The 25,332-nt window shown below is 41.9% G+C and overlaps 1 protein-coding gene across 3 annotated transcripts; it reads right to left on the reverse strand.

The window, feature by feature from the left end:
- Positions 1-4,371: 4,371 nt before the first annotated feature.
- Positions 4,372-23,594, reverse strand: LOC308313964 (S-adenosylhomocysteine hydrolase-like protein 1; the record flags this gene model as incomplete). 3 transcript variants are annotated; one of them, XM_080761311.1, is made up of 18 exons in its annotated part: positions 23,351-23,457; positions 22,142-22,382; positions 16,940-17,051; positions 15,853-15,990; positions 15,500-15,600; positions 14,604-14,706; positions 14,406-14,500; positions 13,960-14,066; positions 11,426-11,542; positions 11,283-11,346; positions 10,971-11,059; positions 10,775-10,845; positions 8,011-8,105; positions 7,601-7,699; positions 6,744-6,812; positions 5,563-5,641; positions 5,118-5,238; positions 4,372-4,781 (listed from the first exon to the last, which is right to left on the reverse strand). In XM_080761311.1, the coding sequence occupies exons 2-18, from the start codon at positions 22,214-22,216 to the stop codon at positions 4,775-4,777; spliced, it is 1,542 nt and encodes a 513-aa protein (XP_080617437.1). In that variant the 5' UTR covers positions 22,217-22,382; positions 23,351-23,457. The 3 variants fall into 3 exon arrangements, with proteins under 3 accessions (XP_080617437.1, XP_080617438.1, XP_080617436.1); XM_080761312.1 differs by lacking the exon at positions 4,372-4,781 and having other exon boundaries at positions 5,114-5,238; XM_080761310.1 differs by lacking the exons at positions 4,372-4,781; positions 22,142-22,382 and having other exon boundaries at positions 5,114-5,238; positions 23,351-23,594.
- Positions 23,595-25,332: the final 1,738 nt, after the last annotated feature.

A 25,332-nucleotide genomic window follows, 5' to 3' on the forward strand; every position in this document is an offset into this window, starting at 1 on the left:
GTGTTCTCTGGAAGCCCAGGTCTCCCGTGCAGGCCTGTTTGAACCCCACCCCCACACATGCAGCGTTCATACACCGTCTCAGTAAAGAGTAAAGGCAAAGAGAGTGGACAGCCAATTCTCCTTTCAGAGAAAACAATTAAACGTTATATCCTTTAATTGCCAGCAATCCACGATGCTGTTGAGGTTTAGAAATACACAATGAAAATGTCAACAATATGACAACTGCAGGATCAAAGTTTCATATTGTCAGTCACCTCTGAGTGCAAAGAAAGCTTGCAGGTGGTAGGCCTATATCCTGTGCGCATGCAGCAAGGTGTGGAGTGTGGATGTGGTTGTGTGAGTGACTGCAGGTGGAGCAGAGAGGGGATTTAACTCACTATCCCCCCATGCACCCCTGCAGTCTCAGAACACCATGCACTCCACAAGGGGCACTATTTCTGAGTTGTAAAACCGATGAATTTTAAGACTTTCACGTGACCCAAAATCCAATAATAGACACACCTCAGTCTGTACTCTGTATAGAGATGTATTACTGCCAGTCTGTGCTTTGGCAGACATGTGACATGTGAATTGGAACCCATCTCTCTAGATTCTACATGTATAACTCATGTGATTCCCTTCTTTCTCCTCTCCTTACACCCCTCCTCATCTGTCTGTCTGTCTGTCTGTCTGTCTGTCTGTCTGTCTGTCTGTCTGTCTGTCTGTCTGTCTGTCTGTCTGTCTGTCTGTCTGTCTGTCTGTCTGTCTGTCTGTCTGTCTGTCTGTCTGTCTGTCTGTCTGCCTGCCTGCCTGCCTGCCTGCCTGCCTGCCTGCCTGCCTGCCTCTCTCTCTCTCTCTCTCTCTCTCTCTCTCTCTCTCTCTCTCTCTGTCTCTCTGTCTCTCTCTCTCTCTCTCTCTCTCTCTCTCTCTCTCTCTCTCTCTCTCTCTCTCTCTCTCTCTCTCTCACAGGGACCCCAGACAAGGCTCTCAGCAGCAGTATGGATGCTATCCCTCTGGGCAATCTTGGACGCAATTAGCTGATGATGACATCAAACACCGAGTGTAATGTTACACTTCAAAGCCAGAAGGTATAGGCAAAAGCAGACAGGCGACTATTGGGGGATAACACATAAATCCATATGCAGGCCATTAAGCATTGACTTCACTATCAGCGTGACCAATCTGCCCCAATCAATTAATCAATTGTATTCATGAGGTGGGGGGGGGGGGGGCATGCTCCAGGCAGAGATGAGATGACTTCAGCAAAAGGGGTGTTTATAGAAGCTGCAGGTTAGATTATGACACAAGTCTGGTGTGGGGCACTGGGTGGGCCTGGTTGGGATGAGTGAGATATTGTTGCTATCGGGCAAGGCGGACAGAAACCATGTGTTTTACGAACTACTAACGAAAATAGCCGATCGACAAGCTCACATGTCGAGATGCGCAACGTTGTGAGCTTGTAGAGTACCTATTTTAGCCCTCCCCAGGACTTTTTTGTGTTATCCTTTTAGCCTTAATGTACTATACCACATGCTGTTTACATTTCTGACTAATAAAGTATTCAACAAAAACAAAACATTGGAACACAAGGTCTTTTTTCCATTTCGTGAAAAGTAAGGGTTTTGGACATTCAAGGTTTACAAGAAGACACCAGGGCCTGCTGTAACTCCTTGGGTCAAATATTAGTGTAGTATGTTGAAATTGACATGTGCTGCCACTACTGTATATGAGCATGAGATGATGCTGAAATATACAGAGGAATCATGAAAGTAAAGGAAGAATTAAGAAGCAGTGGACAGGGAGAAGGAGAGAGGAGGTAAGGATATTATCCACACTTTTCCTGGGCTGTGTGTGCTCCAGTTCCTGTTGATTTAATTGGATATCATTGGTCATCTGACCAGTTTCATTGGCTTTCATTGGATCAAATCGACAGGAACTGGAGCACACACAGCCCAGGCAAAGTGTGGATAGAGAGACAGACTACTGGAGAGGAAGAAGAAGAAGAAGATGTGTGTTTCTCATACGTAAAGGCCTATATTCATACTCCAGTTATAGTTATAGGTGATAAGGTGACCACCGAAAACTACATCATGATGTCACGCCGCGGTGGTAAGTGCTAGCCTTCACCTCTCACCCAAACACATCTATCTGTTTTTACTAACCACCATTTCGGTGGTCAACTTATCACCTAAACTGAGTATGAATAGGCCTATAAATTTTCACCCAATGTGGTATTAATTCATGCCGGAGCTCAGCTTCGGAATCTGCCGCTTGCGCTCCGGTACCTGTAGAGGACACTCCACTACCCCAAATCATATATTTCACATATTTCCCCTCTCCACAATACACTCACTGGTACTGAAAATAGCACATCTATAAGTTCACTCAGTATGCATTGCATCCATCAGTGTTGTTAGCTTTCAAACATCTGTTTTGCGTGTGCATACATTTAAAATGAGGAGGTTGATAGGTCAAAAACAGGGTGGGTGGTGTTTTGAATTATCTGAAGGTGAATAACTTATAATTGGGAGCTATCATCAACAGGTTGACGTAATTACGTCAAGCCGGCAGTCGGAATGTGAGCTTCAAACTGTGTTTAACTGGAGTCGAAAGCTGTATGTTTTGAGAAACGACTAAACAAATTGCACAAGCCACAAACCAAAACGTATCATTTCCACAAAGAAGATCACTTTACTTTTTTGTTTATATCAAGGCAGGTTTATTACAAACGGACAAGAGTCCAGAAGTTGTAGGATAAATTTACGGAGCAACAGGCGACTTTTTCAGGACCAACACTAGCCCCTTTCGGGACACACAGAACACACAGCACACACACACGGCACACACGGCACACACACACACACACACACACACACACACACACACACACACACACACACACACACACACACACACACACACACACACACACACACACACACTCACTCACTCCTGGATTACAGTAATCCAGGGAAGGAGATTATTTCTAGGTTTTCGTGTCCAGACACACAAGACATGACACAGTTGAGAAAAACAAATGATGAGTAGTACATCTTCTTAGCACCAGTTATTTTAATGGTTCAAACTCAACACTAAAACATTTAAACATTTTGTAGGCTACCTGGAGGTGCAAACCCTGCTGCCGGCAGTATCTGTTCTACCCCTCTCTATTTCTAAAATGACCTTGACCTTCATTGTGACCCTGGCTTTTGACCCAGACCCTAATCATCTCTCTTGATCATTCCCACAAAGTTTAACCACTTGTCTTAAACCCTATAAATTGCACGACATATAGCAAAAATAGCCAATGGCTCAAAGCTAGCTCAAAGCATCACGATGCGTTGAGGCCTTGAGGGTTCTTTTCTTGGAGTTTTTCTTTGCCCAATTGAGTACCACAGACGAAAAACAGTCTAAGTCCAAATTTCTTTCTGACCCCTCCACGAAAAGGCCTCGTTGTCCTGAACCCTTATCTATCATTTATACATTATGGATCAATAGTGTGGACTTAGACTGTTTTTCGTCTGTGGCATTCAATTAAGGACAAAGGTTGTTATCTTGTTCATCTTTCTTAATACTTTTGTCAAAATAATGACTTAATTAATTGTGTTTGTGTTGACTCTGTTGTTTTATTTAATCTTGGGCGCCAAATTCAGTTTTATACATGCATTTGTAGACTAACTTTGTTTTGATTAGTGTGCAATGAGTAAAGTTCATTATTATTTATTTTATTGATGAGGCAGGGACACTAAAACATTGGAAGGGGAGAGAACAGGGTGCATATATTATGTAGGTCTAATGGAACTCAGGATGCTAGAAGGTCTGATTCAAATTATTTTATATGCATGAATATACAACACGTAGCAAAGCACAAATATAACATTATATAATGTTGTTTTTATGTTGTTGTAACCTCTGTAAAGTGTCTTTGGGTGCTATATAATTTTGAGATATTATTATTATGCACAATATCCCCCTAATAATCCTATCGTAATTGTGCAGTATGTGTGTAAGCTGTGTTGTCACCTCTTCCACCCCAGAGCAAAGTTAAGTAATGACTGTGGTTGAGTTAACCCCCTCACCCTGCAGATTAGCTACAGGGCAAGTCACACATCCACAGATCCATCTGTCACTGCAGTCTGGATTGATCATTTTAGCACTCATCATAATAGGAGGATAAAGGATTCTTTCTTTCTTTCTTTCTTTCTTTCTTTCTTTCTTTCAAGAGACCCTTGCCTTAAGAATAAGAACTGATGCAATTTGCCTATATATTGCCAATAAATATCACATAATCACGGGGTCTTTATGACCCCTAGTGGGTGAAATCGCTATTGGATTATTTACAGGCCCATGAGATGACTGGACGGTTTGGACACACACCATTGAACATTGACATAATTGCTCACAGAGAGAAGAAACTTTTATTTCAAAAGTTACAAATTATAATTTGGGAATATTTAGGATTTGTAAATTCGGTTTAAGTAAACTCTATGGTCAGATTGGTCACACAATTACAATTGCAGTGCTTTACTACTATTATACAATTGTAACAAGTAAGTTAAAAGGTAAATTAATTGGATTAAATTAATTTGAAATTGTTGCCAGAGAACCAACAGAAAACATTAGTAAAATATTGATGAGGATTGATTTGACACTCATTCTACACATTGTATCAATAAGCATCAGACTCTAGAGGGCATCAGTGCGCTATGTCAAGGCCTTGAGGTTGTGAAGCCGCATCAAGTTTTTTCCACTTTATCTCAACCAGGCAGCTGTCTTGAAACCTTATGCCTGTGGCTTAGTACCTGTTTGAACATACATATTTGTGGTTAGATACAGAAGGAGAAGTGCAATACATGTGGTTAGATACAGATGGGGAACATGCAGGGACGGCTCCAGGGGGGGGGGGGGGGGGGGGCAGGGGCCCCCTCTGTTGGAGGCTTAGCCCCCCCCCTAAGCCCCATCCAAACAAGCCAAATTGACTGACTTCTATGTAAACCAATTCACCGATTCATTAGCCCCCCCCTCTAAATAGCCAGCCCCTCCATAGCACCCCCAGTCACAATTTTCTGGAGCCGTCGCTGGGAACATGCAATACATGCGTTTGTATAAATACTGTGTCAAAGGGTGCTTGTCTTCACCTATAGTAGTTGGGTTTGAAGGGCCCATACTTTTGGAGGCCCAGGTACTTGGCCTGTTCGTCAGTCAACTCTGTGAGGTGTGCGTCAAATGTTGGTAGATGGAGTCCCGCCACATATTCATCTGAAATGCATTTACCCTCAATAAACTCCACATCCACTATATGTGTTTTCATATGTGGTCATTTATTCACTAGAATATGGTCATTTATTCACTAGTAGGCCTATATGGACATGTATTCCAAATGTCAGATAACTGTTACGGTGTCATGTTGGCTCGACTTAGTTCAGGATCACACAGCCATATCCTTCCAGTCCAGGCAGCTCCTTTCTGTTTTCTAATTCCTCTGTCCTTACCTATACCTTTCTCTCTTCAGTCTTCTTTTCCAGTATAGAAAGAATGCCAAAACATAATCCCCAAAAAGTGAAAAACACATTGCTTCCTTACCCATCTTCTTGGGCAACAGGTAGACATCCTGTTTGTAGCGGCCCCCAGGTGCGTTGTACAGCTCTATCAAAGCCAGAGCCTGATTGGACCAGAGAGGAACAGGTCACCACATTAAAGCCTGATTTAGGCACACCCAAGCCTACACAAACACACACAAATTATGACCCCAGGGTCATAACAATGCTTCACTAACAAATAAAACAAAGTGATGAATAGTAATTTGTATGTTATACAACAGTTTGTTGTCAAAGTATAAATCAGGCAGAGAAACTAACAGCAGCCATGTCGTCTTACTTACATCTACTTTCAGGGCAGGAATTTCAGGGAAGCCACAAAGGCCATGGCCGTCATTGCCCCTCAGTTTGGCCTTGTGCCCCTCCAAAAATGTCATGCCCTGAGGCCACAGTGGCCTTATGCCCCAGCTGACTGTACCCCTTTCTCTCCTGTCTCTTTCTTGTCAGTATGTAGAGTAGACACCAGTGTCTCTTTCATGTCATGTAGACACCAATGTCTTTTGTTGGGATTCTGAATTCTTAACTCCCATCTTTAAACTTTGATTGAAATGATTGGTGCAGGGCTGAGCATGGATCAGATTGTAAATACCTTAACACTTAAATTAAATTAATTATTTCAATGGACTAAAATATTGTTCCATTTGATAACCTCCCTGCCCTGGCATTTGGCTCTTGTGCCCTAAAAGAAACTGACAACACCAAAGGCCAAGTGGCCTTGCCCCTAAAATGACGAAAATTCCAAGCCGGCTGAGGGTACCCGCCACAAAGACTAATCGGTTCAAACTATCCTTTGTCCCAGCTGCTATTCAACTGCTAAACAGCAAATAGTACTTTATTCTTGCCCCTTTGCACATACTGCCCACTAATGCACTTTTGCTGACTTTGCTACTACTGTATGTCATGAATTCTCTGTCTCTAGTGCCCTGTTCTTAGTCTTGTATTGAATGTTGTTGTTGTGTGTAATTTGTGTGTATTTTTACTATGATCTGGCTGCAAACCAATTTCCCGCAAGGGACAATAAAGCTAACCTTGAACCTTGAACCTTGAAGCCTCTAACTCCATAACCTCTATATAGAATATAGACTCTCAATGTTACACAAGGCTCATAAAAAGTATAAAAATAAAATAGATCTTTCAGTAATGCTGCAGAATTTGACCTGCTGATACCTGTGTGGTAGCGGTGATAGAGAGCACAAATGTGGGCACCGTGGAGCAGCTTAGATTCAGCAGACGACCCTGTCATACAAATCAATTGGCAATTCAGTTAACATTTATTTAAAGCACTTTAATATCAAGTCACACCTGCACACCAAAACCTTTTGGAAAATGTTAATTCTTACATAATTTACAGTATATTATTTCTATACAAAAAAAGGCAAATGTGCCTTTAATATTCTAATACTGAACTGTTTATTTTTACCTTTATTGATAGATTAATTCTTTTACAGTATTACAACAGGAAAGGGGGAGAGAGATGGGGGAGACATGCAGCTAAGGTCGTCGACACGCCATCAGGCTGGATTACCAGCCTAGGTGCTTGGACCGCTCGACTGCAGCCCAACACTGTTTCGACAATGTCAGACACTGTATGTAAAATTATATAAATAAGAAATAGGGATGTCCGATTGACTCCAATATTGACTTTTTTGCCAATATCCGATATCCCGATAACAATACCTGTATATGCGATCGTGGAATTAACACATTATGCCTAAATCTTATTGTGATGCTCTGCTGGATGCATTCATAAAGGTAAGATCTTCCAAATGAAAATAAACATTATCATAAATTCAGGAGAAATTGAAATGAATTATAACTGATAAATAAAAACTGATATTTTCCGCTATTCCATTTTTATCGGGCGATAGTATTGGGAGGCAGATAATATCGGACATCCCTAATAAAAAACCAATGAACCCTATTGGAAGATTGCCTGTGAGTCTCAGTACTTCACAAAGACATCTGAAAGAGATGTCATGAATGTCATGGTAATGTGTTACTATGCTGTATTTATGGTTTATCACCTCTGCCAAGAGGATTATTCTCTTGCCATCAGGCCAGATAACGTGGTCCACCTGAGACCTCACACGCTCCCATGTCAACTCTGGCGTCCGTAGGCTTGCCTGAGGGAAGGGAATATTCAGTTAATATACTTGAACACACGTGTGCATTCACGCACGCACGCACACACGCACGCACGCACACAAACACACACACACACACACACGCACGCACGCACGCACGCACGCACGCACACACACACACACACAGACACACACACACAGGGAGGGAAAGGAATATTCAGTTAATATACTTGAACACATGACGCACGCACGCACGAATGCACGCATGCACACAAACACACACACACACACACACACACACACACACACACACACACACACACACACACACACGGTCATGTTCATCTTACCACATCAATCTCAGTGTTGGAGTGTCCCATGTTGCAGACAATGCAGCCATTCTTCATTCTGTCCAGGTACTCTCGGCTCACCACGTTTTTATTCCCTGAAGAGAAACAGATCTCAGCCTGAGACCAGGCACAATCACACACACACACACGCGCGCGTGCACACACACACAGACACACAGTCACACACACACACACACACACACACACACACACACACACACACACACACACACACACACACACACACACACACACACACACACACACACACACACACACTGATCTGTGTGTAACAGTGTGTGTGGTTGTTCAGCTAGTCCTCTGGGAAAATGGGATACACCTGTTCACTGTTATCTGTTCTAATTAGTTATGTCTTATATTTTGCCGGTGTAAGACAGGAGCCCATGAAGATAGCCTGCCAGGACACCACACACCAGGCCTGCTTTCAGGACTGTAAGGGACCGCAAGGGAAATCAGGAACTCTGTATATGTTATGTGGACCAGCAAAGGGAGGGACCCAATTCTGTCACGCTTGTATTTTCATTTTAAACCACCTTCATCCTGATGTATTTTGGGCATTTTGGCTTATTATAGAGGAATAATTTCAAAAGATCAAAAAGTAACTAAATGAAAATAGCAGAAATAGCCCATCTACAAGCTCACAAACCTGCCACATCACAATGTATTATTGCTAGCTTATTAGATCTGCTGTTTTTGCTATTTTATAAATTTTGAATTGAAAGGTCAATCTGGCCCACCTATCGTTATCTCCACCAGTTTGATTAAAGTTTGACACGATTGTGATGAGAGAAATAAAAGACGGTTCGCTATTAGTGTCTTTCTGTGTTTTATCAATCCAAAATCACTGCACCTCTCATATTTTGTGTTGTTTATTTTATGAAGAGGTTCAGGCCCCTATGCGGCCCTCACACATACATTGCACCGCTGATCACGATATATCTGAGCTGGGGGGCTTTGTCAGAGTACCTGTTGTACATGTCTGTCTGTGTCCCTTTTGTGGCCATATATGAAGATCATTGATGTCATTAGTATACCATATGCCTATACCTTGTATATTGGCAAGTGGCAAGCCCATATATCAGTTTGATCAGTGGTTCTACACAACCACATATCCGAACAACTTGCCCTTTTTCTTTCTCTTCTGCACTGTAATTGTGTTTGTTATTTTTACTTATTTTGTTTTATGCATGCTAATGTAATTGTATAATTGTGTTTCCTTTGCTTGATGTTCTGTGTAAAGCACATTCAATTTAACCTGACTCTGCCAGATGGTGGCAGTAGTGAGTTCCTCCTCCTGCTTCCATCTGGTCTCTCTCAGGCATGTGCCACAGTGCACATGTAAACACAACCTAACAAGACTACAACTCGAAATTATTATGGAGATATCAGATTTTTGTCCCGCTGCTTCGGGTTCATCGTTTCTGCTTGAGAGAGACCAGATGCAGGTAGGAGGAGGGATCGTGTGAACTCAATACTGTCGCAATCTGGCGTCAGTTTACATTCAGATTGCATTCAATTGCCTTGTTGTTGGAATGTGCTATACAAATAAAATTGCCTTGCCTAAGAGCCTATTTGTTAATGGTTATGTCTGAGTCAGATGTGAGTGGCATAGCTCAAGATATCAGACAAATCGTTCATTTTGTGATACAGTAGAAGCGCTAAATTTGGCAGGTGTGTTGATAGATATAATGGAACAAAACTAGATATTTGGCCGTCCAGTTACAACCCAGTTACAACCTCCCCACCTGAGTGTCGTCTGCAATCACCTGATGAGCCTACAAGAGCCAGGCCTGTCTGCAGCTCAGCGCCAGTTCTTCTCCAGTCTACGTTTGGAGATATATGTGAACCATTTTTCTAGCCTCTTTGGCCCAATCGAGAAGAACAAAGAGAAAAAACAAATAAAAGATAAACTACAAAGAGTCAGCCATAAAAGACTACCAGAATCCACTATAGTCCCAAATCAACCTAAAATAACTACAAGACAAAATAAAAACACTTAAAACCAAGAAGGCCTGTGGGGCTGCTGGGGCAGACGGTATTCTAAATGAAATGATAAAATTCACCAACCTCAAATTCCAACTGGCCATATTAAAACTCCTAAATATCGTGCTCAGCTCTGGGATTTTCCCCAGCACATGGAATCAAGGGCTGATAACGCCACTCCACAAAAGTGGAGACAAATATGACCCAAATAACTACCGCAGGATTTGTGTAAACAGCAACCTCGGAAAGATCCTCTGCATGATCCTCAACCACAGAATTCTAAATTTCCTCACAGAAAGCAATGTCCTGAGCAAATCACAAATTGGCTTTCTACCAAAATATCGCACAACAGACCACATTTACACTCTCAACACCCTAATTGACAACCAAATAAACAAAAACAAAAGCAAATTATTCTCCTGCGTTGTCGACTTAAATAAAAGCATTCGATTCAATTTAGCATGAGGGTCTGATGTACAAACTGTTGGAAAGTGGCATTGGGGGGAAAACTGTAGCCACATAGGGTGGATTATAGATCTGACCAACTGCTGGTGGCCATTTAGAACATTAGAAATTTGCGATTGCCCAATATCCAGTTTTGTTCCCAATATATCTATCAGTAAGACGCCCTGAGAGCTCCAATTCTAGCTTTCTTTCTAGTCCTATTCTCTAATTGATTGGAATCTGCATTGTAAGTTTTTTTGGTGAGTGAGTGTCTTTTGGACACTATTCAATATACATGCTAATAGTGCAATCTCACCTGTACAGGTAATGACCACATCCGCCTGTCTGATAACTTCACTCAGCTTGACTAGTCTGAGGCCGTCCATGCTGGGGTGGGGGGGGGGGGGGGGGGTTTGCAGAAATATTTTAAGTATGTTGACACTTGTATCATGATACTTTGTTATAAAGGAAGCACATTTGAGCCTGTAGCGGCCTGAAGCCATATGTCATACCAGGCCTGAAGGGCACAGATGGGATCCACTTCGGTGATGTATACAATTGCCCCCAGTGCCCTTAGGGCAACACAACAGCCCTTGCCAACCTACAGACAGGGGGTGGGTGTTAGGGGGGTGAGCTGTATTCGATCCACAATAAGATATCGAAAACACCTCAAGGTGTGCGTACGTGCGTGTGTTCAAGTTATAATTTACCTCAGGTAAATATGACCTAACATGCGAGGATGGTTCACTTGCAGGATACAACTTTGGTTGCGAATCAAATGCATTTTTTACTAAGCAATAGTGTAATTTAGTTTTATTACTAACCTCACCGTAACCACACACCACCACATGCTTTCCGCCTAGCATAACACTGGTAGTTCGCTTTAATCTGTAAGAAATGGTGAAGAACAGTTAAAGCAATGTTCTGGCTTGTGCTGCACCACGTTCTCTCACAAAATGATTCATACCCATCCAGTATAGACTCTCTGCAGCAGTACAGGTTGTCAAACTTCTGTTTGGTTACTGAGTCGTTGACGTTCATGGCTGGAACAGTTAATTTCCCTGCCTTTGACAGTTGATACAGCCTGAAAAAGAGATTATATGAAATCAGGATATAAAATCTTTAAACATAGCGGAAAGCGGGAGACATTGAAAGTGGATGGCAAAATAAATAAATAATAATAATCTCCCTAAAGGACCATTCTTATAGTTTTGCATATTTTAGCACACAATACAATGTACTATACATTACTAGTGCCCACCATTGTCCAAAGCATTCCATAGTTATTTTTAGATTTTCAAACGTTTTTCCTACATTCCAGGCAGCCTTTAGTTAAGTGATTTCAGTATGGTATGATTTTGGTATGACTTTCTTGAGACCCAACTTTCTTGGGATAAGTAATCCATCACAGTTGTTGTCTTTGATGTTTATGTGTGGCTGTAGCTGGGGTGAAAGCCCAAGACAAATTTCCCTTGTGGACAATAAAGTTTACCTTGACCTTGACCTCGACAGTGTATGTCATGACTCATGATATGAAGTTGACAGAGGTCATGTTTTCACCCCATTCCTTTTTGCCATTGCATATCCTGTTTTGGGCGTCCATGTTTAAATTCTAAATAAATAGCGGCAATGCTATCTGGTTTGATATCAATAATTAGGCTTATCAGACGGAACATTATGCCAGAAGCAGTTGCTGGTTGGATTCCTTCTGACGGAACTTTCCGCCACGAGCAGCTAATTGGTTAAGTGGGGGATGTCGGTCAGGCAACTGGCAACCTGCACATGAACCCGCAGTTTCCTGTTTAGCTGAGATGGCCACTCAGCCAACGAGTTCCACCTGGGGAAATGCTTGGTGATTAACAAACATGAGGGGCAAGTGCAATGTGGGTTATAGATTCAATATGTTTGGGAAGTGCAATAATGTGGAGTTCTATTGTTGGTTTGATTGAATGCCTAACAATTGCCTGTGATGTGTTTCAGTAAGGATTGGGCTGGACCATGTCAGGATAGCAGGGGGGGTTAAGATGTGCTGTTGTGATTGATTATTTATGTTGTAGTGTGAAGGATTTATAACTTGTATAGTTCATGTAGTTCACAGAAACTTGTAACATTGAATAGTTTAAGGTTATTTATTTATTGTATGCTTATGTATGTATTTATGGTATGTTCTCATTTGAAGACACCCCTGTAAATGGTATAGTCCATTATCATTATCTCCAGCTGGGTATAAAAGGCTGCCATTTTGCAGGTGAACTGAGCTGTGCTGGGAGTAGAGAGCTTCCTGTATTTATGCCGGTGTAGTGCTCATTTTGGTGAATAAACCTACCATTGGTTAACCTTTACCAATGCCTCTGTACTGTTTCTCCAGCCACTAAAACGGTCATTCCTACAATGATCATGATCGCGTTTACAAAAAGTATTTTCAGGGTGGAATTAATTAACTTAAAGATGTGGTCCACCAACGCTGACCCAGCTCCTGCAAGCGCATCACTTATGCGTCTGGTTCGACAACAAAAAAAGGTAAGGTAAATTTTAAATTTAAAAATCTATTATACACTGCTGGCACTGACTGGCGGATCACGAATTAAACAATTAATACCTGGCTGTCCTGTGTCCTGGCATGCTGTCACTGAAAGCGCTAAGAGTGACAAGAGAATGATAGCCTACTAAGAACGTACAGCTATATAGTTTTATTTTCTCATACGTTTTATTTTATTAAATCCTCCACGAGGATAGGTATATAACCGTGCCAAAACCGTGCCAGTTGTCAAAGGTTGTCCATTTTCCGCCTGAAAATGGCTGGAACCGCCGCTGTGTGTAAGGGGTTAGTATGAGAATGCAATTATGCAAGAGAGAAGTGGAAAGCGAGTGGCAACAGAAGCTAATGTTATGAGCTGCTAACTGAAAGCTTGCTGCACCTGGCAGTTATGACTGAGTCATTCTTGTTTTTGATAGTCTGTTTGCAAAATAACTCCAGAACCAAGAACAGTTGGCCAGAATCAGAAGTTCAGAACTCGGAAGAAATATCAAAAGAGACGATTGGCTAAGAATGGGTTGACAAATTATCATGAAACTTGGTTGGAATTATCAGCTACCCTAAAAAGATTTTTTTCACTTTTTGGTCAAAAAGGTCAGACGTCGGGTCGCAAATTTCAATTTGTTAAAGGACATAATTGTGTGTGATAATGCAGTTGAATGTGCAGATTCTCTAAATATCTCTATCATGGTGGAGATATATAATATGTCTCCACCAGAATTTAAATGTCCATACCTAACGTTCTAAATAGCAAAAATTATATTAGCAGAGCTAATATTGGGTTTATCATGCCTGAATGGCAATTCAAAAATATATATCTGAAAATAATAATAATTGTAAGCTGATCAGCAGTATAATGATAGGAATACACAAGTTGTAGAGTTCTGAACATTCACATTTCTACTTGAAATTTGAATTAATGAATCTGTCAATTGACTATAACCACACAAGGATCTTGAACCAACCTATGGACCCCTGTGACACTTTCTTCCACAATGCCTTTAATCTTCTTGAATAGATTGGGGTACTTCTTGTACAGCCAATGTGTCAGGTCTCCACCGTCATCAAGAATCTGAGAAGGTCAGGGAATTGATGAACAAAATGTAACAATTTAATAATAAACCACAGAAAATTCTTTCAACTGGTTGCAATTTGCAACTATAGTTGCATTGGTGTAGAGTCTGTGGATTACTACTAAGTACTGTCAATATTGCAGTATTTACGATAAGTCACATTTTGGTCTTGTAGATCGGCTATTTCCACTATTTGACATATGACTACATAGTGTAAGGTTACAAAACATACTATAATGTCCCCCACTCTGTTTTTGTCTTCTTTTTGTAATTCAAACCCTGGATATCAGTATTACAATGAAGCAGCGCAGCCAGAGTTTTGGTGCATGTCAGAGTACCATGTTAGGCTGCCAATCCTCGTGGTTGACACAGCGATCGATGCACCACCAGAAGTCCTCCTCTGATTCTCCCTTCCATGCGAAGACCGATATCCCTGAGACGGAGTGAGGGGATCATCATAAAAGAATGGCGACATAGAGAAAGGGGAGGGATGGATGGACAATAAGGGGCAGTGAGTGAGGAGACATGATCCTCACCTCCCTCCACCAAGGCAGCAGCCACAGGGTTCTGGGTGGAGTAGATGTTACATGCGGTCCAGCGACACTGGGCCCCCAGAGTAGACAGAGTCTCGATCAGCACCTATGTCAACATATAACATGAATCATCTGACGCTCATATCTTTTCGTTTAAATTGCAATGTCATTTCTTAATCAGAACAATGTCTGAGTGGCTTTACAATGGGCTTAACTGCTACTGTATACTATACAATGGATGGTGTGTCAGTAAAGCCTGTATAGGATTAATAAAAACTTCAGCCACCTCAACCACAGACTGTTTCAGCTGCTACCGTTTAAGCTCAGCTTTTCCACCAGGCTTTGGAACAATGGACACTAATGGCCTGTTGCCTGTTACATACACGCATGCATGCATGCACTCAGGCACACAATGACACAGCTGTGAATACACAAACATACATTTACCCAAACATGTAAACAACTACATACAAATATGCACATGTATTAACGCAGGATACACACACACACACACACACACACACACACACACACACACACACACACACACACACACACACTCTGCATGTTTGTATGTTTGCACTTATTGGCACTCAACGTAATGTTTCTGTTTTTAACTTGTTACCTGCCTATACAGTTATTATAACATTGCATCTCCAGGCTTTCTGCAGTACCTTTCTACGGACTACGGATGTGAATTAGCATCCTTGCTCAACTCTGTCATGTTTACGTCTTCTATATTTAATACTGATGTTCATTAATGGACTTAGTGTCCCTATAAAATAAATAAATAAAACACCCAGGTTTCAGTTCCCCTGTGGTTAGGTGAATGTTGGCATGTGCAATTGTCTCTGACTGTGTGCATATATACTGTATGTATGCACATGCATTAGACTTACTGCTGTCTGTGCAGTGATGTGTGTGCATCCCACCACTTTGGCTCCAGCCAGCGGCTTCTCTCCCTCTGCTCTTTTCCTCAGGACCATTAGAGCTGGCATCTCTATATATATATATATATATTACACAGTCACAAACCACTGTTAAGGTCTATGTTCTATATTGAGGTCGCATATTATATGCACGAATGTTCTCAACACAAATACACAGTAGGCTAATGCTAAATTTATACTCCGTCGTATGACGTTGTTGCCCGTCAAGTGTTGTGAGCTTGGAGATTGGCCATTTTTCGTGCGAGCAACAGCGATGTACGATGAAGTATAAGTTGGACTTTATGCAAACGGTGGTCTCTAACCTTGCTCCGCGATTTCTATCTCCCTGCGTCCAAATTGGGCATGTTTGATGCTTTTGGTGCAAAAGTCTGACTGGCCCTTGGAGTTCCTCTGCTGTCTCTCCCTCGGAGATGACTCATCCTCAGAGCTGTCGCTGTTCGCTGTGCCACAGAGAACCAGTCACATGGTAATGTTAGGCTTAATGAAATGGAAACAAGGCATGATTAATACAGCCTGAAAACAATTATAGGTCGAAATGTTGTCCACATGGAGAGATATCGCAATGTTTCAAGAATGTAAATTGGCATTGTATGTGTTCTTTTTTTGCCTTTATTGATAGTGAAAGTGAAGTTAGACAGGCAACGAGGAGAGAGAGATGAGGAGTGACACGCAGCAAAGGCCATCGGGATCAGGACTCGAACCTGCGGCATGCTGTCAGGCTACATTGAGGTGCCAGGACCACTAACTCAGCCGTTTTCAATCTCTATTTTTACAGTATGCTGTGGACAGAGATGATAGTTTTTTAGTTCTACCATGCGTGTGTTTTAAACCAAAACATTAAATAAACATATCTGATATCTCACACACCTATGATGTGCGTATAGGCTGGACACAGAGAGAGGGGGAGACACAGTTTGATCTTACTGTGTCAGACAGTGTGAGCATCATTAATGGGGCGACTGGTGGAGATTTACACTACACTGATCATCCATTTTCCAGTGCGGTGGGTCTGGATTACATGTCTTTTTGTCTCCGCCTTTGATGTCTGCATAAATGAAGGCAGTGATCAGCAGGTTGGAGAAAAGCTCAGACGACCGATTTAAGACCAAATGAAAATGAATGAATTCTTCAGAGGACTTTTTGTTTTAATTAAAGTTTGGCAGAAGAACAAATCTTTGAGACTAATCCTTGAGGCCTGTGTTCGCGTGCTGTTGGGACTTGGGATAAGACCCAGTTCCAACAAAATAGTGGATTATATCAACGACGTGACCAGACTTAAAGTGTGTGTGTTGGTCTGTGGTTTGTGTGCATATGTTTGTGTGCACAGCATGTGTCTGTGGTTTTGCGTGTCTACACAGAGTGTATGTGTGCATGTGTGCACTGTAATACCTGAGCTATAGCTGTCTGTGGAGGACTGGGAAATGGAGCGAGACAAAGAACGGCGGCCAATCTTGCCAGGACGCTTGTTGAACTCCTGCTTCTGTTCAGTGAACTGTATTTGCTGCGTGGACAGAGAACAGATCATATGAGACACATCCATTTTTCACCACAAAACATACGGGCCTGGGCCGGTGTAGCGGTGCAGGCACCCTGGCTGGTAATAGCGTGACAGTGTGTCGTGTCCCGATCACGACAAACTTTACTGTTTGTCTCCCCCACATCTCTCTCCCTGCTTCCTGTCCAGCTACTGTACGTCTATCAATAAAGGCAAAAAAGCCCCAAAAATATCCTTAATAATAAACATAACATACAACAGACAAAGTCCAAATGACAGGCAAGAATAACAGATCACCAATAAGCTGTGGTGGAAAAAGTTCTCGATTGTCAAATGGCTGATATGTATATGGCTGAAGTGGTTAATATAGGTTTTGTAATAATAATCCAAATCTACAAAGTAACTAGTGACAAAAAATAATTTGTAGTGGAGTAAAAGTATTGGAAATCAGAATTACTCAAGTAAAGTACAAATACCTTAAAATGATAAAACTTTGAATCATAAAAAAAACAAATACTTCAAAATTGTACTTAAGTACAGTACTTAAGTACAGGTAAATGTACTTAGTTACATAACATTACAGGTTATTAGTGAGGACAGGTCCTCACTAATAATCATGATAAAATGGCTTTTGTTCTACTCAGTCTGTGTCTTATAGGAGGGCTGTGGGCAGTTCAGAAACCCGTCCACCATCATCATCATCATTAGGCAGATCTTTTTTTAAACAATATCTTTTACAAAAATGTTTATATTTGTATTATCATGAGAACGATGGCTTCCATTTTCACACAACTTTTCAGGACTAGAAAGCCTGCAGTTTCTATTAGCTTGGATTCCCCATCGATGACAGGTTTCTGAACTGCCCACAGTCCTATATGAACACAGACAGAGTAGGAAAAAAATGGTGCCATTTTATCATGATTATTGGTGAGGACCTAGTATATGAAGATAGGTTGAAAAGTGGTGAAGACAGTGGTCCTTTAAAACTATGAAAGCAGATATATATACCGGTATATTATATATATATATATATATATATATATATATATATATATATATATGCGGGTTCCGCATGTTTCTTACAGTGAGGTGCTGTTTCAAAGACCATGAACATGTTCAGAGTTACACAAAGCATTTGACTGTGTATGCATATTTAATATTCCTTATATGTGTGATGCAAGTAACTTACATTTACGGTACTCTAAATACTTTACTGTACAATTTGGATCACTTTTACTTTACTTCTACTCCACTACATCTCAGACGCAAATGTTTTTTTTATACACTACACTAACTATTAACAGCTTTAGTTACTGGTGACTTTGCAGAATTAGATTATGAATACAAAATATACATTAACTGATCCATCACGATGATACAATTGAGATTATGTTATTATAGGCTAAGCTACCCAACAGCACACAGCTACAACATTAAATGTTACAATAACGCATTAATGCATTACTACCGTAATTACAATTCAGTAATGTTATATGATTGCAAAATGGGACATTTTGCAAAAGTTATACTTTTACTTTGGTAGTGTATCTATATTTTATTGTCAAGTAAATGTTTTACTTGCAAACAGAGTATTCGTACATTATGGTATTACTATTTTAGTATAATAAAATCTGATTGTTACAGTAGCTAATTGCTCAGGGAGTGACAGTGGCATTTCACTGTCACTTCCATACACTCACCTACTCTGTAAACTCTGTAATTGTGACAGATCCTGCATGATTCCTTTCCCCTTTAGTTCCTTACCCCTCCTTCTATCTGTTTGTATCTCTCCATCCAATTGGGGAGTTGGAAAGCTGGAGTGCTACAGGAGGGGTCCCACTTAGCCATAATCACTCGCTGCTCACATTTGTTTGCCTGTGTTTCAAGTTTCACTGTACAGACTACAGACTGAGTGCTAACATGTTCCTCCCAAACTCTCCTCCTGTTTTCATTCTCCATACGCATGCATGCGCACACGCACACACGCACACGCACAGGGGATTTCAGGGCATGGAGCTGATGAGATGTCTGCAATTGAGCTGGCAGCTCCTGAAAGGATTAACCAATATATTTCTGTAAGTCTACTCCTATAAGTCTTTAGTGCTGTATTCTTAAGTGCAGGCTTTCTTTACAATTCAAACTCCATCACTAACATGAATTCCAACCCATTTTAACTCCATCATCCATCAGGTCTACTTTTAACAACCACATTCATTCTCCATAATAAGGGTCTTATTATAGGCCATTCTCTATTGGTCCTCTTGGGTCTACATATGTCACATGGTTTATGCTATGGGTACTCTTAGGTCTACAGCTTATACTCTAAGGTCTACAGATGTCACATGGTTTAACGGGAAAGCAAATGCAGCAGTAACCATTGCCTAGATTAGAATTGAATGGTAAAACCCACCCAAACCCAAAATGTAGCTTATGTGAGTTTTCCATCAATGATATGCTGATCATTTTAGAGGATAAATGATACCCATGGCCCAGACGACTGGCGGGACAATTCAATCCAAAGTGTGCCGAGTAGAGGGGGAGAAGTGGGGGGAGGAGGCTGGAGCGGAGAGGCTTGTTTGAATTCTGTTTGCCAACACCACTTCTGTGTACAAAACACTGGGAGTTGCCTAGTATTCCTTTAAAGGGTGCAACTTGTAGTTAATAGGTGAAAAATCACACCTGTATATCATAATCCATCATCTCATTCTGGCCAATCACAATTTGCGTCCTCACTTTTGTCTTCAATGTTTAGACAAACCGTCTAAGCTGGGCATAGGAGAGGCTAGCGCCCCTCAAAAATATGACAGAGTATATAGGTAGTCTGAAACACATGCAGATGTTTGCATATGAGTGTCATGTTATAGTCAAAGTGCATTGTTCTCCTTGTAATGTTTATCTGTAGGTCTCGTAAAGTTCTACATTTGTCAAGTAAAGTCTTCACCTATTCAAGTTCCTGCATTTGGATACTAACAACACCAGTTCAGACAGCAAAAAACATTAAATAATTATATAGTGCTTTTTATCCAAAGCGCTTTACATAGATGTGCATGACATTCACCCATTCATACCCATTCATACACAGATGGCTGGAGGAAACCATGTGTAGCATCGCGCGGAAGCGGTGATTGAACCATAGAGTATAAAGAAGGATAGAGACTAGACTGATCTCCGCTATTCATGTCAGTGGAAGTTGCTCAGTGGTGTTTTGAAGCACCCGGAAGGACCGTCTCAAAACGTCTACTTCCGCATTGGACCACCAAATTTTGGTGGTCCAATGTGGAAGTGCAACCAAGCACTCAATGTTAAAGCCCAGCTGCACGGGGTTTCCTGGTCATGAATCCACGGGTCCGCCTGCAGTCCTTCCTCTTACCACTAGGGCCCAGTGCTTCAACGTTGGAGCGCCTCACTGGCCCCTTGGATTGAACCCGGGCCTCCCCACTCGCCAGACCAACACGCAACGCCTGTCGTGCCAATAGGGCTGAGCCCGATTGGCAGGGCTGTTGCGGGCTGGGTCTTGGTCAATCCCCGCTTCCGCGTAATGCTACACATGCAAGGCACCAACCTTCGCATCAGGATCAATCAGGGTTCAGAGTCTTGCTCAAGGTGGAAGTAGAGTTACTGTCACAAAAAGTAGGCAGAAGAAAGGAAGAAAAGCAAAGAGAATGAGTGTGCCCACTGCTAGCCCTCTAATGACATTCATTCCAGACGCATTAGCAAATTAAGGGGAGAAAACTGTAACACTCACCAAGGCTTAAGTGACTGATCACTCATGCAAAATTTGGACACTTGCGGTCCACTTACTTCCTCATTAGAGGCAATTAAATTTGAGATGTATGTAATAGTTTCTAGAAAGATCTTGTGGAATACTAGTGTCCCTTGAATTTGTTTCTGTAACTTTACTCTGATTTGGCTGCATCCAGTAAGTAAAACCATGGAAAAATGAGTATGGTAATTTCAAGTCCCCTGACAAGGGTATTTTGGTCTGTGTCTTTCTTCAGATCCTAACAATGTAATGTAGAATAAAGATCTTAAAAAATTAAGACCAAACCGTCAACAGACCAATCTCATTAATCACATGCACAAACAACTACTGCCTCACAACACACATTCAGTTCTTAGCTTCTTTGTTCTCTAACACCTGTGGGAACAAAAAATGTTCGGTACAGTCGGGCACAATCATCCTTATTGTTGTTTTTTTCCCTTGTCTTTCTTTTCTTCTGTAGCTGACTAACCAGCTCTGTGATTTGGCTGCAACTCGATTCTACATATTAAAACACACTGGAGTGGAGCCCAAAGGCTATTGTGACCTTGAATGACCCACGCAGCCAACAGAAAAGATTATTATATCCAGTAGTCTGACTGTGGAAGGATTAAGGCCACTTTATTTTTGCTTATGAAATATCCCAGATTCACTGACATCAATGGTTGAATATACAGTAAATGTTACAATTAAATACTCCACCTCAGCACAATTAAGGGTTTCCCCCTATAGTCTACAGACTCTACACAAAAGAGTATAGGTTCATCAAAAGTGTTGCTGCTGTTTAATTTTAATTTATGTCTTCCCATGACATGAAGTCCTCAAATTAATTGTCTGGGGTTTCGTTCCATTGACGAGGCAGCTGCTTAATCATTACCAGAGTGGACTAAGCCACAGTACAGTCAAAGTTAACTTAATGATGACATAACTAACTCTAACAGGGCTATGAAATTAGCTTCTTTAACCTTAGCTAGCCACTGTAAAGTACAAAGGCAGTGATTCTTCTCCTGTCGGTCGTTGTATGTGTCAAATATAATTTAAGAGATGTGTTCCCTGGAAAAGTCCAGACTTCACAAAACTCAAAAACTTAAGCGGATGGATTTCAAAAGCAGAGTATACCCTATTCAACTCTCTCCGACCTTTCACTCACTTGCACGTTATTTTGATGATGCTCACGGCCATACAATGATGTCTACATTTGCCATCACAGTACACAGTAAAATCCTTACTATTAGTATTAAGTAATCTATTTGTAATTCTGAGAGTGTACAATGGTACCAAATGAACCCGTATGTGTCTATTGGCTCCATTTGTACACTATCAGAGTTTGAGGTACCTTGATGCAGATGGACTGCACTGCCTCCGTGTCCTTGACTTTGCTCAGGTTTACTAGACTGTACCCCTTCTTCATGGTGGCAGAGACCCTCGCTCAGTGCTGACAGTGAGACACTCCAGACAGTGCTCAAGGCTTGAATGGGATCACTCAAGGAGGCGTGCTCTCTCAGGCAATATAGTGACACGCAGGTGACAGGTGAAGTCTCAAGAGAATGAATGCTGGCTTTGTTTTACAGGAGGGGCTACTGGGAAGATGTGAGAGGAAAGCACGGTGAAGACTGTGAGAACATGTGTGAGGGAAGGAGGAGCTCGGTGCCATAAAGGTCAAATATTACCAGAGGTCTAGTGCTGAATATGAATGACATCGGAAGTACGCTTGGGTCTCTTTAGCCGCAAGGTAAACATTAAGACAGCGAAGGCATCTACATGTGTGAACATACGTGTACTGCGTACAATACAGCGTACACTTGTTTATGCATGATGTAATGTGTGAAAGGGGGAGGGGGGGGGGGGGGTTGCAGGCCAGGGACTATAAAGCAAAGTATGAAGTGGAAAAATACCCCATTTTATACGGAACAAGCCTTACCAGCATTGACACACACTGGAGCTTGAGCCACATTTTCATCTAGTGAATCAGGAGCCGGAATCTGTGACTCATTGCTCTCGCCGTGTCTACACAATGACTATGTTAACTCCCTCACACATTACAAACGTCCCCGAGGGAGATCGTCCTCTCTGTGCCTTTTCCCTCATAGCCTGTGCAATAAACGTGCAAACGGCCATGCTGGTCAAACATTCATGGCGTTGTGCCGTCAAGGTGAGATCATTGACAGCACAAGTATTACAAATTTGACGCCTCCAGAATTCCCTTGTTAAATACTACACAATACATGCTTGATTCTGATGTGCTGGTCTAGAAAGGACAAACTCTCATGTCGTTGTCAATGTCCTGTGTGTGAGCCCCTTTTCCACCGCTTCAGTTATTTTTTCCTGCCTAATACTGAACCAGTTCAGAGTGTTTCCACTGAAAATTCAGTGTTCAGGGTTCAGAACCCTAAAAGTATTGCTTCGTGAAAGCACCAAGTTTCCAAGAATCTAGAACGAAACCAGTTCTAGAACCAAAGTTATTTTGGTGGAAAAGAGGCCACTGTGTCTCGGTGTCTACATGTGTGCGTGCATGTGTGCATTTGGCATAGATTCTCATTCTCACCATATCAGTCTTCAGAGCTTCAGTAACCAGCTCTTCTCCAGTGTCGGGTGCATTTCCCCCGTTTCTCTCTCTGCTCTGGTGTGCCATCTGTCTGGTCTGCGCCGCTTGTAGCATCTTCAGCAGGTTTGGGCTGCATACTGCTTGCTCCTCCCGTACATTGAAGCTGGTGTCTGAGGAAGGAGCAACATCTAGCTGCTCCTCCCGTACACTGGAGCTGGTGTCTGAGGAAGGAGCAGCATCTAGCTGCTCCTCCCGTACACTGGAGCTGGTGTCTGAGGAAGGAGCAGCATCTAGCTGCTCCTCCCGTACACTGGAGCTGGTGTCTGAGGAAGGAGCAACATCTAGCTGCTCCTCCCGTACACTGGAGCTGGTGTCTGAGGAAGGAGCAACATCTAGCTGCTCCTCCCGTACACTGGAGCTGGTGTCTGAGGAAGGAGCAGCATCTAGCTGCTCCTCCCGTACACTGGAGCTGGTGTCTGAGGAAGGAGCAGCATCTAGCTGCTCCTCCCGTACACTGGAGCTGGTGTCTGAGGTGGGAGCAACACTTAGCTGCTCCTCCCGTACACTGGAGCTGGTGTCTGAGGTGGGAGCAACATCTAGCTCTATCGCCAGCTCTTCTGCATGCGCCTCGGGGTACACAACAAGTAATGGCAGGTCATCGTCAGCATTGAAGACTTGCATCTGTTCTGTTCCCTCTGACATGGCTTCAGTAGCTCGCACTAACAGTCCGCAATCGGAACACTCCTGTGTGGTGGGTAAGTAAATGAAGAGTTGAAGGCAGGTCAAGGCACACACACACACACACACACACACACACACACACACACACACACACACACACACACACACTTTCCTGTAAATTGAAACATACCAGCATCCATGCGCTGTGGAGCATGAGTTCCCTTCCCATTGTGGGTCAGTGTTTACCCTAAACAGTGGGTGCTGTGAGGGAGTCTGTCAGTAAGCGCAAAAGTGTACGTTTTCAAACTGCACACTAAAGGAATGTTGTCTCTGGCAGGTAAAATTCATATTTAGTTTAAGAATGATCAGCTTTTGCCATCAAACTGAATACCGTATTCAAGCCCAATTTATACTTTGTCATACGCTGATCTCATCCACTGAAATTAGCCAATTTACAAGCCTCTCAGTTGCAAGACTTTGTGAGCTTGTAGATCTGCTACAGTCAGAACATAAATTAGGAATAGAGTCCCACACCTGAGCGGCTTGTTCTTGAGTTGTTCCAGTCTGTCAAATTGCTAAATCAGAGTTTGAGTTCAGGCCTCAGTTATCCTGTAGGCTGTGTAGAAACGATTGTTTGTTGTTTTATTATTTATGTGAGACAATGTACAGGCCCAGAACATATTCAGAAAAATATTCTGATAATGAAATAATATTAAATAAATAATTACTGAATAAGATAAAGAATGCACAATGATGCTGGCATTACTTTTTGTTCAATGCGCTGGATGACATCAAGAAAATGTACAGTAAAAGGTTATAATTGATAACATTCAACCAAATTGCCACAACGCAACAAACTATTTAAATCCGAAAGATCTTATATTTACACTAAAAGAGGATAACACAATACAAACAAATGCTTATCAGGCCGTCTGGTCAAGGCTTAGTGTTTCCTCTTGTGTTCTTGAACTTCTTGTGTTGTCTTTGATAACACTGCTGCCAAATCACAATGGGTACAGAGAGGCAAACAATGTACCTTTTTACTTTGTAAACAAACATGCAGTCACGTAATCAGACACATGTGAGTGATATTTGGCAAAGAGATCAAAGGCCACTTCAATACCCAAGGAGTAGAAAATGATCCTCTCTTTTTGTGTTGTGTATTGTGTTCTACAGTATGATACTCTATTCTATCATGTTCTTTTCTTATCTTCTAATCTCTGGCAAGCAGTATGGAGTTCAAATTAAGACAAGTCAATATTGGTACAGGAGGAGGGGATTTGAATGCTTACATACAGTGA

This window comes from Protomyctophum bolini, assembly GCF_963924005.1.
Source record: "Protomyctophum bolini genome assembly, chromosome: 4".
Lineage (NCBI taxonomy): Eukaryota > Metazoa > Chordata > Actinopteri > Myctophiformes > Myctophidae > Protomyctophum > Protomyctophum bolini.